The 13,936-nt window shown below is 43.2% G+C and overlaps 1 protein-coding gene across 1 annotated transcript in view; it reads left to right on the forward strand.

The window, feature by feature from the left end:
• LOC104548036 (vascular endothelial growth factor receptor kdr-like) overlaps nucleotides 1-13,936 on the forward strand; it is a gene marked incomplete at its 3' end in the record, with an annotated part of 104,144 nt that overhangs the window by 37,578 nt on the left and 52,630 nt on the right. Inside the window, exon 4 of the mRNA XM_010193939.1 lies at nucleotides 9,688-9,815. Within this exon, the coding sequence (XP_010192241.1) occupies nucleotides 9,688-9,815 (128 nt within the window). The remainder of the gene's footprint in view (nucleotides 1-9,687; nucleotides 9,816-13,936) is intronic.

Here is a 13,936-nt window from a genome sequence, read left to right on the forward strand (position 1 = left end):
GCATGAAACTCCCTGGCAATATTCTTTGTAATTACTCTCTCTCCTACACATTTGTACAGTGCTTGGTCCTTCACATCTGTGAGATATCCTTAGCAAAGCTGGATGACTGCATTATACATATTTTATTGTAAAAAATGGCCCATTGCTGCCTCACCCCCATATGTCAGAATCACTGAGTTCAGATCCAACAATAAATGGAAGCAGAAACTTCAGAGGAGCATGGTCCTCTGTGATGAAGTGAACACAACACACTGAGTAACCATTTCAATAATACCAATTTTTGTTAGAAGAATATTCTCTTTTGGAATATTGCTCCATATTGAAATATGCTGGTATTTTTCAAATCTACTTGACAAATGCCTTACTAAATCACTGAATCATCTTGGATCTTCCAAGCTGACATTGTGAGTAGTCAGATAAAGGAGCTGACTTTTAGTGTCTTGAATAGGGGATGACACAACTCCATTGGTGCTGAATAGGCTCACTGTTCAGCTCCCCACAAATACTCATGAAAAGGAATTAATTTCGTTTTTCTAGTAAATGCTGAAATGTGATTGTTTGAATCCTCTTACTAAAACAAATGTTAGAGCGAAAATCAGTTCATCTGACATTATTTGAATAGTTCAGCAAGCTTATACTTACAGAGAACACTTATGTATGGGCAGTTCTGATGGTCTCCTGGTATTCGTGATGGTGAAACACCCCAAGGTGTGATGTTCATCCCGAGGTGACTGTGATTTACCCATACAGTTAAATTCAACTCCTGCACTACGAGGTGAACACATCTATTTGATTCATGTGGATGACATTTTCCTATCTCTTTACCTCTGAAAACAGTCCCTTTCTACCCTTATCCTACTTTCCCAGCAAGTCTTCCTCTTATCAGAAAGTAGCTTTTTAGTGTTACTTGCTAGTTCCTCCTGACATTTTTTTCACCCTTTCTATTTTCTTTTTCTGCTTTTTTCTTGTTACTCTAAGTCCCAGTTGCTTTATCCACCCTAGTTCTTGTGCTGAGCTGTTTCCTTTCTCATTACACACCGCTCAGATGTCCCACATCTAATATTGTTAACCCAACCCAGTGCACAGGAAACTGTGCATTGAAAACTCAATTCTCTGTCCTGATTCAGGCCCTAATTACTCTATGGCAGGAGCACATGCAGGAAATGTTATGGATCTTTTGGGACCACCTGAGCATTTTCCTTAAGAAAATATCTCAAGCTATGAAATGCTTGCCAGTGATGCACTTGGAACAGGGCTAACCTAAAAAAAAATCACAGGATGGCCTCTTGCTCGCCTGAGACTGCCATGCCAAAGTTCCCCTGAAAAACAGCACTGGATGGCTCTTTGCTCTAAATCACCCTCCAAGATTGTCCTCACTCAGATGCAACTTAATTGTGCCGTATGTCCTCCCCGCTCTAAAAGCTCTTACTCAGACTCCTGTGCTTTGAAAGTTATTGAAGGAAAAGTGGGTAGAAAATGAACCAGCTTGTACTACGGACTCCATGGGTGAAGCAGCGAGAAAGGCAAGCATTGCAGAGTTAAGCAAGGCATTCAGAATGTACCTACAACTTTCTTCAGTATTTAAACATGCCTTTTTAAGGTAATTGGCCCTACACTGTCTGGGCATCACTGAGAAACCCATCAGTTGTCTCCGAGTGAAGAAACTCCCAGTTCCCTGTGCGTGCCAGAGAAGGGAGAGCTCCAAAAGACATCTCTCCGGACGTTCCGTGAAGTGAGCAAGGGTGTTTATGAGACTGAGCCAGGTGGAGTGAGAAAACATTGAGCCAGATCCCGAAGGCTAGAGATTCCTCTGAGGTTACAAGCCATTATTGCCAAAAAAGGATGGGGAATGGTATTTTTTCCCTTCGTTCCTGGCCTGCTGCTTGACACCAAAATGAGAACATGATTGTATCGGAAGCCCTGCTTATTGGCTATTATTTCCTGTGCTTGCTGCTGTTTTTACAGCCTCCCTGGTGGAGTTTCTAAGCTGTGGCAGAATCTGGCATTCAGCAGCTCTCTCCCCTGGTGCAGTTGAGCTGTGACCACTGCACATCAGTCAGATCATACGAGACCTGAAGGCGGCAGGCTCAGCCACCAAGCCTCAGCTGTGCACCCACCGTCTGAGGGAGGGAGGACTTGGGATCTTAGTCCTGAATAATTGTTCTCAAGGCCTTTTCTGCTTCCCACAGCAGCTGCAAGTCCCAAGTATCATAATTAAACAGCAAGACAACCCCCTTCTCCTGTTGCACATCTCCTTTCTACTGCAAATGCTGCCAAAGCCCACTAGCTAATGCCATTTGCTTCAATCTGTCTTCTGCAGTTACCCTTCCCAACCAAATGGATACTTCCCTGTGAGGAACGCACTCATTTATCTCAGCCTTTGGGACCCTGTGCCAAAGGAAAGGGCAGACTGACTATTTTGTTTTAATATATAGAGCACCTTCTCTACAATGTTTCCTACAGTAGATTTAAAATTTAACATGGCTTAGAGAAGGAAGAAAAAAAGACAAATCAAGCAAAGCTTCATTTCAGCTTCCCAAAGGGCTATCCCAGGCCCCAGCCTCATAGAAGTCAGGAGTTGCAGCTCTCAGCTATTTGAAATACTGTTACTGTCAGCAAAGCAACTGTCTCAAAGTAAGACAGTCCTCAGGGAATCAGCTGGATGAGCTCTCTGTACCAGCTGAAACGCTGCCTCAGCTTTTGCAGCAATTTCCCCTTGCAGTCCTTAGCTGTGCGTAGCAGAAAGGGATTTACTGCATTTACTGTACCACTCACTCTGTGCATCAGGAGGATGGAGCATGAACTCAGCTCTGCTTTACTGTACATGAGCCCAATGCATTAGTGCTGGGTGCTACACAAGGCTCCAAGTACACTGGAGTAGAGTCACCAATTCCAGTTTTGTGACCAGTATGGTTCACTCTTTGAACTCATAGACTGGTGAACATTTTAACAGTGTCTTCTCCCACAGCAATTCAGCTGCTGGTGTTTCACCATCTCAGCGTAACTTGCTGCTGCAAAGAATGAGAAGGAGAGGAGGTAGAGCATAACATCAGCCACATTCCCTTCTTTATCAAACAGCAGAGTACAGAGATGTGAAGTCCCATCTTCATCCCTTTCCCACCAAGAGAAATCCAAAGAGGATGGAAGTGCCTGACAGCACCCCTCACATGAGATCATATTTTGGTTCTGATCTTCTTCGAAGCCGATTTCTGCCCCCTTAATTCTCTTGACAGTTCACAGAGATAATCTGAACGTGAGAAGCAGAAATGCAGGGCCAGGGTGACAGCCCTGACTTGGGCTTTGGCTTGTTTTCCCAAAGATATTACCAGTGAGAACAGAGCTGGAGCTGCATTTCTTCTTTCCTCCATGCTGGAGACACTGAGACAGCCACACTTGCCGCCAGACACTCAGCGAGCTGAGATAGGCAAACGCTGTCCTGTCTGCTCAGCACTGAGCCCAGCAGATAAGCCAGCTGTCTCGCACAGACTGGTGCAAGGGTCTGGCACCACATCCCAGTTAACTGCGTTAACTGGCCCACACGACACGGGAATACAGGCTACGTCACTGTGCAGGACTCTCTCTGCTGTTCCTCAAGTATTGAGGGCTGGATCCAAGGGATAAGTAAGATGCTTTCAGTTCTGAATTGAGACATTCAGTATCTTCAGATCACGTCCTAAAGGGCCACTTTTGAGTGGAGCAGCCTTCTAAGATAGGATGGTGAGTAAGCAGCGTGAGTTCCTGGCACTAAGTCAGTGATAGCACTTCACATCCCAGCAGGAAGACGTAACGTCCCCTCCTTCTCAGTGATAAAGACTTTCCACACAAAAGCCTGGCAGCTAAAATCACACACACAGTTCCCCCACTTCTTTCTTCCCACTTCTTATCCACTCAGTCATTGCTAATTGCTGAGACTCACTCAAGGTCTGCAGCTTGAGACCTGTTCTGAGTGGTGGGACTTCAGGTAAAACTGGTGAATATTTTCTACAAAGTCTGCGCTTGCCTAAACTCAAGTGTTGTGGGGAGTCAGAATTTATGAACCTTTCTGATGCTTGAAGCATAATTCCAGACAAAGTATGGAAACTTGTTTTGGTTTTGTTTGGTTTTTTTTAAATAAATTTTTCCATGTCAGCTTTTGTTTGTTTGGCAGTGAGATGCACTTTGCTTCCACAATTTTTGAAGTAACAGTTCTTAAAGTAATATTTTTCTCTACAAATATTCCTGTGTTTCTAACAGTAATCTCCAGGGGAAGAATGCATTTCATTTGACCAAAACAGAATGTTTCATGTTGACTCAGAATGGCTTCTGGGGCTTTTGCAGTCGCTTTTGTTTTGCCTAAAGAGAAAATATTCTGCTTTCTGTTTAATCTAAACATTCCACCACCAATTCTTTTCATTGGCTTGCCAAAATGAAAAGTCCTTTATTTTCAAAGATCTGGTTTCAAACCAAGTGACTTTATAGGAGTTACTCCTGTACCTAGAGCAGCTTTGACAGGTTACCAGGAGGAATAGAGCAAACCTGGCAACTTCCTTGTAAAGCTTTCCAAAATACTCTAACCAAAGCGTCACTTCACTGCTAATGATCCTATTAACATAAACAACAGGTTAGAAACCTCAGCTCAGTGCTTTTGACCTTGATGAAGACAGATTTCGTGGGTATTATGTCAAAACATGAACCTAAAGAATCTGTGAAACTCTGCCCAGGCTTTCCAGCTAAGGTCTGACTGAATGAAGAAAATGAATAGTGAGGGTGAGAGAATTACCTTCAGCAGCAAAAGGAGAATGTAAAGGAATCCCCCAGCCATGAACAGCCATGGATGACTGTCCTCAAAGGCCACTCAGTGCTTATCAGCTCTGTGGGCTGATGGATAATATCTGAAGGGAGAGGTGATTTTATCTCCACAGCTTTGGATATGATACAAATATCATGAGACAAATTGCCCTCATGGCGTATGAAACATGAGCAGAAATGAAAAGCACCCAAAATCCTGTACAAACTCCTCTGTATGTCTATCAGGAAGATGTTTTGAACACGCAGGCAGGTGATACAATGCAGAAAAGCAGAGCTGTAGGATAGAGCCTGAGCCTACACCATGCTGAGTTCCTGGGGTGCAAGGCTGAGGGCTTTCAAGTCCCTCAGCTTCATCAGCCGGCAAGATAGGGCTGTGAGCCCTCTGGAGAGCAGGATTTAAATGGCAAGGGAGCAGGACACAGCAGACCTCCACCACTTCCCAGTAGACAGTCACCTCCAGGACAGATAACACTGAACGACAGAACAGATGTCAGCACCAGGCGAAGGAGTGCCGTATCTGTGTTCGCATGCTGTCACTGTGCAGGCTTGAAGAACCGCACGTTCCCCAGGCAATTCCTATTACACCCTGAGTTAAAAGGGACCCTCCCTAAGCTCATCTCCAGCAGCAACTAATCTCCTTCTCGACACAATGAGAATTTAAACACAAAGGGCTTCACTGCCTGAAAGTAAACAATATTCTTGTAGCCACTTGACCTTTGGGGTGCTTTTGTGAGCAGCACCCTTGCTTTTCTGCCTGGCTCTGTCCCCGTGGCCGGACCGCAGGCATCGCAGGCCCCCTTCCCTCCACGATCCTGCTGCCTCTGCTTCCTTCGCTTTGCTGTTTGTGTTCCCTCTTGACCCGAGCTGGGTAAACAGAAACACCCCGGCCTGGCTGCAGTTTCCTGCAAACTTCCACTGACCTGGAGCACTCGATGAGCGGGCTGAGACCAGAGGGAAGGGGCCTTGCCCTCCCTCGGAGCTGGTGCTTCAGCTGATAAGTCTCTGATGTGCTCCAGCTCTTGTCTTTCCTCACATGTAATGAGCTTTGCAGCCTGCGGTAAATTATTCTTTTTAATTAGCCTATGGGAATTGATAGATGTTTATGGGTAAGATTCAGAGGGCAGTTTACCTCCCAAACTCAAGGGGAACAGATGTGCCAAGCTACAAGGAAATACCCTGTTTTCACAGAGTGTTTCTTTGCTGCGATGTTTTTCCCCTGGAGTTCAGTGCTTGCAGTTTCCAAGTCTTGTACTGCAGGATGACACCTGCATTTCCCATGCCACAGCTCTCCGAACTGCAGCAGTTGAGTGCAATTGATTTACACCATCTGGAAGCAGAGATCTTCCTAGAGGCTAAGGTTATCATTTTTAAAGAAAAGGGACCCTGTCCCTTTTGTTTCAAGAAGTTCTATGTCCGAGAGACTTTTTAACAAGGAGATAACTGATTGCTGATTAACTGAAGGTGGTGAACATGTTTGTAAAGCTGGCAGTGACAGTCCAGATGTTCCGGCAGATCATTTTTCCATGCCACAGTCAGTCTGAACTACTTGAGAGTTTCATGAAGGATGCAGTTTTTTGTCAGCACAAACCATGACAAAGCTATCAGCTGGCAGTTGATTAGTCCCCCATTCAGTATTTATTCTTTGTCATTTCATTAAGAACCAAAGCTGAGCCACTTTAGATTTACTTTTCTGTTAAGTGAAGGCTCCAGCCGCCTGGAAGTGCTTTTCCTTGGAGCATCTCCTTCCCAATGGCAGCGGGATCGGCTTGGTCCTGCTCACATCCTCTCCTCTCCCAACCCAGTCTTTATAATCCATGAACTGTTGTTCACTGTACAGTGATTTTAAAGCACTGTCTGGATTTCAAATGTCGATGGGAGAAGGCTAGATGTATATATTTCGGCATTCAATTCAGATGGTAGCTTATGATCTGGGACAGCATCATTCTATCTACTGGCCAGACATATGGCAGTTCAGGTTCAGGCTGCTACTAAAAATCAATTAGGAATGAAATACAGCTTCTGTTGTACAGACTGTAAATTCATGGTTCCCATTTAGGTGTTCTTCAGTAGTTTAGTGCCACCACGATAGCTAGCTCTCCTATTTACAGCTGAAAAGAGTAGATCATTTTCAGGACTGTTGTAAATCTGAAAATTTGGTAGAGGTCAATCTTGGAGATGAGAGGAGTAAAATGGGGTTAATTTTTTTTTTCCCCAAACAGGAAATATTTTTGAGAAATTTTATTCTGTTTTGACTAAGATATTTCAATCATTGCATAATTCAGTATTTTCTGATATTTTATGATTATTTAACTTTCCTTTAGCTACCTTCTTTCGATTTATGTTACTTTGTAAACAAACAGTGCTATTCTGAAATTCCCTCTAAAAATACTGGCACAAATATTTTTGAATTCAGTGTTCCCATCTTTTCAGTCAAAACAATCACTTAAAATTTGATCCAGATTTGAGAACAGCTTGGTATCAAGAAGCTCCTTTTCTCAGAGCAAGTTTCCTCTTGTCCTGTCCCTGTCTCGTGCCACATCAGTTGTTCTCTCTTTTTCTCCACAGAACTAGAAATAGATCTGAACACACTTCCCCAGACACTTTGTTGCACTCCCAGTGTTTGTTGGAAATACACCAAAAATCTACTTTCTCTACTTTTCCTATACCAATTAATCCAAGGATCTTCTTTTAATAATCCAGGGTCATCTTTCAAGTAGAAAGGCCTTCTGCCATTTGCACAAGCTTTAAAATTGACTATAGAAACATCATTTGATAGCTCCATACAGGGTTTAGTTGGAGAGTGAGCCTGCAGAGGCATTAAGCAGCAGTAATGCCGAGGGACAAACACTAAACACATTTTTGTAATGTGACTCAATAGAAGAATTTAGCAGACCTGTTTGGGAAAGTGCGTAAGACACTGGATGGGGTATAAATACTTCCTATTAGTTTTAGGGATTGGAATAAGCTACAAAGCTGTGGTAAAGCAGAGCTCAGGTTTCTCAGCTCAGGGCTTGATTGGAACCAGTGACTGCCTAACCAGAAAGCTCAAATGTGTATCTGAAACTTCCCAAATGTGAGGAGATTACAGGTTTAAATTTTTAATTCTGTTTTTCTGCAATGCCCTTACTCCAAAATACACACTTTTTTATAGATCAACCCAGTCAGAGTAAATCAATAGCATGGAATAAAAGCTGACATGAAAAGACATTGCTTGAAATGATGGACATCATTCAGATATCTGGTTTTTATCTGCTGTTTTAGTGTTCATGTTCAGTGCTACTGATCAGCTCCATGTCCCAGCTCCTCACGTTAATCACACCCCTCTGGTACTTGCATGGTCACCCAAGTGCCTTTTGTAAAACATCACCACAACGTGTGTGACCTTTCTGATACACACAGGGAGCTCCAACCAACATTTGCTGTCCTCGCGATGCAGTACGTGGTACATTTTGTCTGCTAGGAGCCCTATTTCCAGTTCTCAGAGCTAAAGTCAAGCTATCAGATACAAAACAGTCCCACTCTCCTGCCTCAATCCCTGCCTTTCACCCTTCATGTTTTTGTGAGTGAAACTGTTCTGGTTGTGGAGTGAAGTAACTCCAGCCTTGCACTGAGCTAACTCTTTGAAGATTAATTCCAAGTGACAGCACTGAAGTATTTCTGTGACATTCCTCAAGCGAAGGCTCTTGTCATTAGCCAAGAAATGAACATTGATATCCCCAGATGAACGACCCGTTCCCAGACGAGTTACCAGACGAGTTACCAGTCATGAGGAAATAAAGACAAAGGAAGCGAGATAAACCAACTCCGTGTTTCCCTTTGTCAGTGGAGCTGTGGAGAAGCAAATCCAAACCTCACCTCCGTGTTCAAATTGTTCCGTTAAGCACAGTTACATCACTTACATGTACAACACTTGGTACCCAGAAAAATTCAACATAAATTAGCACTTCACCTACTGTTTAATTCCAGGTCCTGCTGCATGGGATACACAGCTCCCTGCTAGGGACCAAAGGGTGAACATTTGTTTTAAATGGAAAAATGGATCCTCACTGATTTGAAGCAAAAGCCTGTTTGCCAGGGATGGAGCACTGGGAAAGGAGAAATTCTGGAGGGTTTCACAATTTTAGACTTTTTGTTGAGAGTAGCCAAAATGGCCAACACCCAGAAAGTGATACTTTGCATTTTTAAAACTCCACATAGGGGTTATTTTGCCATCTTTAATGGAGATTTTAGAATATTCTCAGATTAGTGAGATTTTTATTTATTTCTATTGTATATGCATATCCAGTATGATTTTGTGTGGCAGATCTATAGAAAATTGTGTGACCAAGTTCCTTTGCTGTTAGGTTAAACAGATTATTCTTGCTGAGCTTTGAATATCATGGGTCTCCATTCCCTTTTTTCATGCTTTCTGCAGTATTCTGGAGATGGCCATTCACAGAAAGAAGCTTCTTTCAGTAGATTCACCTTAACTGCTGTAAACTTATTGTAACACTTAACTGCTGTGGAATTAGGGAGTGTGGCAAAATATGAAAGAAATGAAAGAAATTATTAACTAATTAACATTAATAATTAACTTATGAAAGAAATTGAGAGCACTGGGGAAAGAACTAACCCAAGTGCCACACATCTGTGGAGCTGATGTATTAACTTCATTTTAACAGATGGGGAAGGGATAGGAAAAGGAGTTTCTACAAGATTACTCTGCAAACTGGTAAAATCGGGTTAGAAATGGAGTATTCCTATTCGTGGCCATTAGGTACAATCCCTAGATGAGCCTGGCATTTGCAAACAAGCAAGGTGACTGGTGACAGACTGGAGTGGGCTTTCTGTGGGCAATGAGCCTCTCAGGTCATTGATCAGAAAGGAGCAGTTTCCAAATCAATGTTCTTTTCCCTGCAGACTACAGAAATCCATTTGTGAAGATTAACCCAGAGCATCCCGACATAATCTACATTTTAGATACTAAGAAAACGTTTATTGTCCCGTGCCGAGTTACCTCACCAGATATCAAGCCTAAGCTTACCCAGGTAAGTGGCTGAGTCAGACAAATCCAATCGATTCAGAGGTCTGGGCTGCCAAGACAGTGGGTAAAAATAGCAGTCCTACTCTTGCAGTGTATTACTATTGAACTGTGTACAAGGGTGCTTTGGGGATTAGGCTGAGTTTATCACATATTTTTCTCATCTTGTGGCTCACCGTTCCTCCATAAATTGGCAAAGATAGATGACAAGACACTATTTTTCTTCCAAATTCTTTGTATAACACCTGGCTTTTAGCTGTTGTCTTGAAAGGTTCTCTATTTTATACCTTGAACCTCCTCAGAACAGTTGCCCATTTCTGCTTGATTTCATAAATTTAAAGCAAGTTCCAGCCTCAAAAATAAATGGCTACAGATTCCACCCCTTTGGCAGCAGTTACATCTGAATGTCAAGGTTACAGAATGGTCTGTGGAGGCCAAGGCCACGTTGTACAATGGAAACGGCAATTTAAGGTCTGGGGCTTCCTCAGTCGATGGAGATCTGGTTACTCATTTAAAGGGCTTTAGAATTGCTCTATAGAGAAGCCCGTCACAGGGCGAGGAACAGAACATAGGTCTCCTGGCTCCAAACCTGCCCTTACCTAATAGGTTATGAGCCTTTCCATTCTCCTGCCACCCTGACTGGTTTTGAGCTGAGCTACTGGGAGCAAGAGCTCATCCTCTGCCTCTTTCACATAGCCTGCTCTGGAGAGAGATGAGGTTGTTCTGGGCATGGTGTGACAGAGGAGCACATGCAGATGCCACGGTGGTGCCATGTTGATGTTGTGGAGGCAGAGGTGTCTGAGGACCTCTGCTTCTCTTAGCAGTGAGATGGTGTAGTTGTTGGATGTCTTCTTCTCCTGGGAGACAGCACGTGAGATCACAGAGGTCTGAGACAGTGCTCGGCTCCTGCTGAGACCCATGGCAAATTTCCAGCAGACGTGCAGAGGGACAGCACCGGCCTTATTGCTTTAGCAGATCTCTATTTTTGAATTTCGTCAGTAGGGATTAAAAGGTGGAGGGGGGATAAAACTTTTCTCCAGTTACAGCTTATCACTTTAGCCTGAATAAGCGTTAACACCTTCTCCTTGGCTATAAAAATGAAACATCCCCATCTTATTTTAGCCTGTTTCTACCAAATTCATTGCTGGAGTCCTGCTGCTGAATTCAGCACAGTCACAGGAGCCTAAACGTGGCCTTGGAACTCCGACCAAGCAGACCACCACATTTATCCTCTGATTTATAGTCATCCCTGCTCTCCCCGCTAAATCATCTCCTGGTAATTTCTTCAAACACAAACTGAAGTCCTTTACCTTGCCGCAAGCTGCTGCTGAAATGAAATCTCCACTGAAATCGCCCTTTTGAATTGCAAAGAAACTTGTCCCCAAAAGATTTATTCCCCTTCAAGGGAGAGCAGCTGGGCCGCAGGGCAGGGATGTAGATGCTGAGTGCTGCTTCCCAAAGAAACCCCGTGAGCTACTCAAGGAGACGTGAGCTGGCTTCGGGAGCCACCAGGCCCGGGCTCCAGCGATGGGAAGTCACCGCTTGTTTTGCCCTGTCTGGGAATTCATTGCGTCGTGCGGAGCCAAGGTGGCGGCTTCCCGTGCGGAGAGGAAGCGGGGCGGGAGAGGGGTGGAGGTAAGGATGGGGGAGGAGAGGTGAAGGAGGCCATCAGACAAATTTAGAACATCCTCTTCTTCCAAATTTAATCTCCGATAGACAACGAACTTCAAAGGGAGGAAAGCCACTGTGATTTCCTTCAAGCAGCATTGACGCTTTTTGTTTGATTGTTTAAATAGATGGTTTTGAATATTTTATGGAGACGTTTAATATGTGTGTAGTGTTGAAAAGGGCCTCCTGAGTAGGGTTATTTTTTCTTTCCTCTTCCCCTAGCTGTCAGGTAGCAGAGCTGCCAAACCATGAAGTTGAGCTTTATCACATTTTATTATTCTTGTAGAAAATGTACTTTTTTCCACCATAAATTAAGTTCCTTATGTTACCATTATACTTTAAAATCATTGTGCTCTCTGGCCTTTAAATATGTATGGAGAAGGGTACCTCTGGCTAATACTAAACAGATCTCTAACTCTACTTATCATCTTTGTTATTAATAAACCCATGCTAAGACACACAATTAAAACTTTTAATTTGCTTAATATGATTTTAATTCTAGGCCAAAAAAAAGCCTTTTCAGTCTTGTCAGATCTGTTTAGCCGCTGATCTGATTCAGTGTGCATTTGTCACTTACAGCTTTGACCTTCATGGGTGTTAAAGCATGATTAAGCCTCAGTCCCAGACCTCTTTCTGTAATTTTCCTGAATTTTCCTAATGGTTATGAACAGAGATGCCACAGCTTGATTACTTCCAAAGTATTTACCTGAAAGCCATGTTTCCTGTCAGAAGAGAACCAAGAGCTTTTCCAAAAGAAAGCAATGGTCTTGCTGTGCCTCCTTTCCCACAGCAACATCACCAGTCACTGCCCCACAGTCCCAATTCCTCTGTCTTTGCTGAATATGCAATATATAATATTGGATATGTAATACGACCTAAACCAATGCCAACCTGATCAACTGTGTATTCATATGAGAGGTACGAGCATCAGCTCTCAAAGCCTGGAGTTGAAATGTCTTCAGAGCAGGAGCACCATTGAAACTGAACCCTATTTAAACCACACTGCCATACAAGACCATTGTTTGTGTGGAGACAGAAAAATAAATTGCATACTGCATAGCAACAAAATAAGAGCAAAACTATCACGTCATTGGGGAAATTCCTACTTGCAGTCCTCAGTGCAGCTCTCCCCTTGGTCAGCTCCGAAAGCTAAAACAAGATAGCTCAGAAAAGGGAAACATGAACTTGCCTCACCTTTCAGATGCCAGTAAATGATAAGGAAGGAGAAGTGCTGTGCAAATAAAGTTCGTTATTGTGTGGCACACCGAGGTTTCCCCAAACCATTTTTCAGCCAGAAGTGATCCCAACCCTCCTGCAGCACATCCTCAGTCCTAAAGAACCTCCCTGTGTGCTGCTGGAAAAGGCAGTGCCTCCCGTCACCTGCCTGCAGACGGGCTGGGATGGGGGAATTTCACTCATCTGCTCTTTACAGAGTCCTGAGTTATTTGTCTGCATCTAATTTCACATATTTCTTTCCTACATTTTAAACCAGGATTTTCAAAATGACCAGAAGGTAAATTGCATTTTCTCTAGCAAATAGACAACCTCTCTATGTGTTAATAATGATGACAAACTAATTATCCCCACCAATAAAAGCCAACCTGCTTGACACTGCTGCCACTCCAGGGTATACAGAGGGTTCATTGTTATTAAATGAATTTTTGCTCTAGTTTATTTTCCACATTTGCCTTTTGTATCCTCACTTCTTCCTCATCAGCAGAACTTGCAGTTACTGGGTTTTTTTCAAGAATCTCAGAACATTACAAGTATTTATGAATTTAGGACAAAAATTGTCTGTGTTAGTAAGTCACCTTATTCTTGCCATCCTATGATTTATCATCTTAAGTCACCCAGGCTGCTTCAGTGTCTGATGGAAATCAGTAGGCTGCTTTGAAAGTGCCTCATCCCTTTCTGTGATACAGAGAGAATTCAATAACTACCCACAGATCATAGCTTATAGGTAACTGCCAGCAGGTGAGCTAGTGACATGAAGGATTCTGATTTTTTGAGGTCCAACTTCACACATATTTTTAGAGTACTGTGAGATCCCAGGAAAACATGTGGTAGCTACATGTGGCATTAGGAGAAGCAAATTTTCTTCTTAAGCACTTCCAAAAAGATTACCCTACAAAATTCATATAAGACAGGCATAAGTATTTCCAGTAAAGAGATGAGGGAAAGGGGACCTGCAATGTGTAGCACAGTATCCTGCTTAGGAACTGAGAGGACTGAGGCTACTAAATCAAAAGCCCCAGTTATGATGTCCAAGTTTTGGGTTTCAAAGACAGTCATACCTCAGGGAGGGTTTTCCATTTGCGTATGTTGATGTTGCTTAAGATATGTGGGGAATGAGACCACCAACCACACGGAAAAGTCAAACATCCACCCTGCCTCTACAGCAGAGCAGCACTGGCTGGTTGCCTCCTGGAATGTCTCACAAGTTTCTCATCTCTCTCTTCT

This window comes from Mesitornis unicolor, unplaced genomic scaffold (assembly GCF_000695765.1).
Source record: "Mesitornis unicolor isolate BGI_N332 unplaced genomic scaffold, ASM69576v1 scaffold17131, whole genome shotgun sequence".
Classification (NCBI taxonomy): domain Eukaryota; kingdom Metazoa; phylum Chordata; class Aves; order Mesitornithiformes; family Mesitornithidae; genus Mesitornis; species Mesitornis unicolor.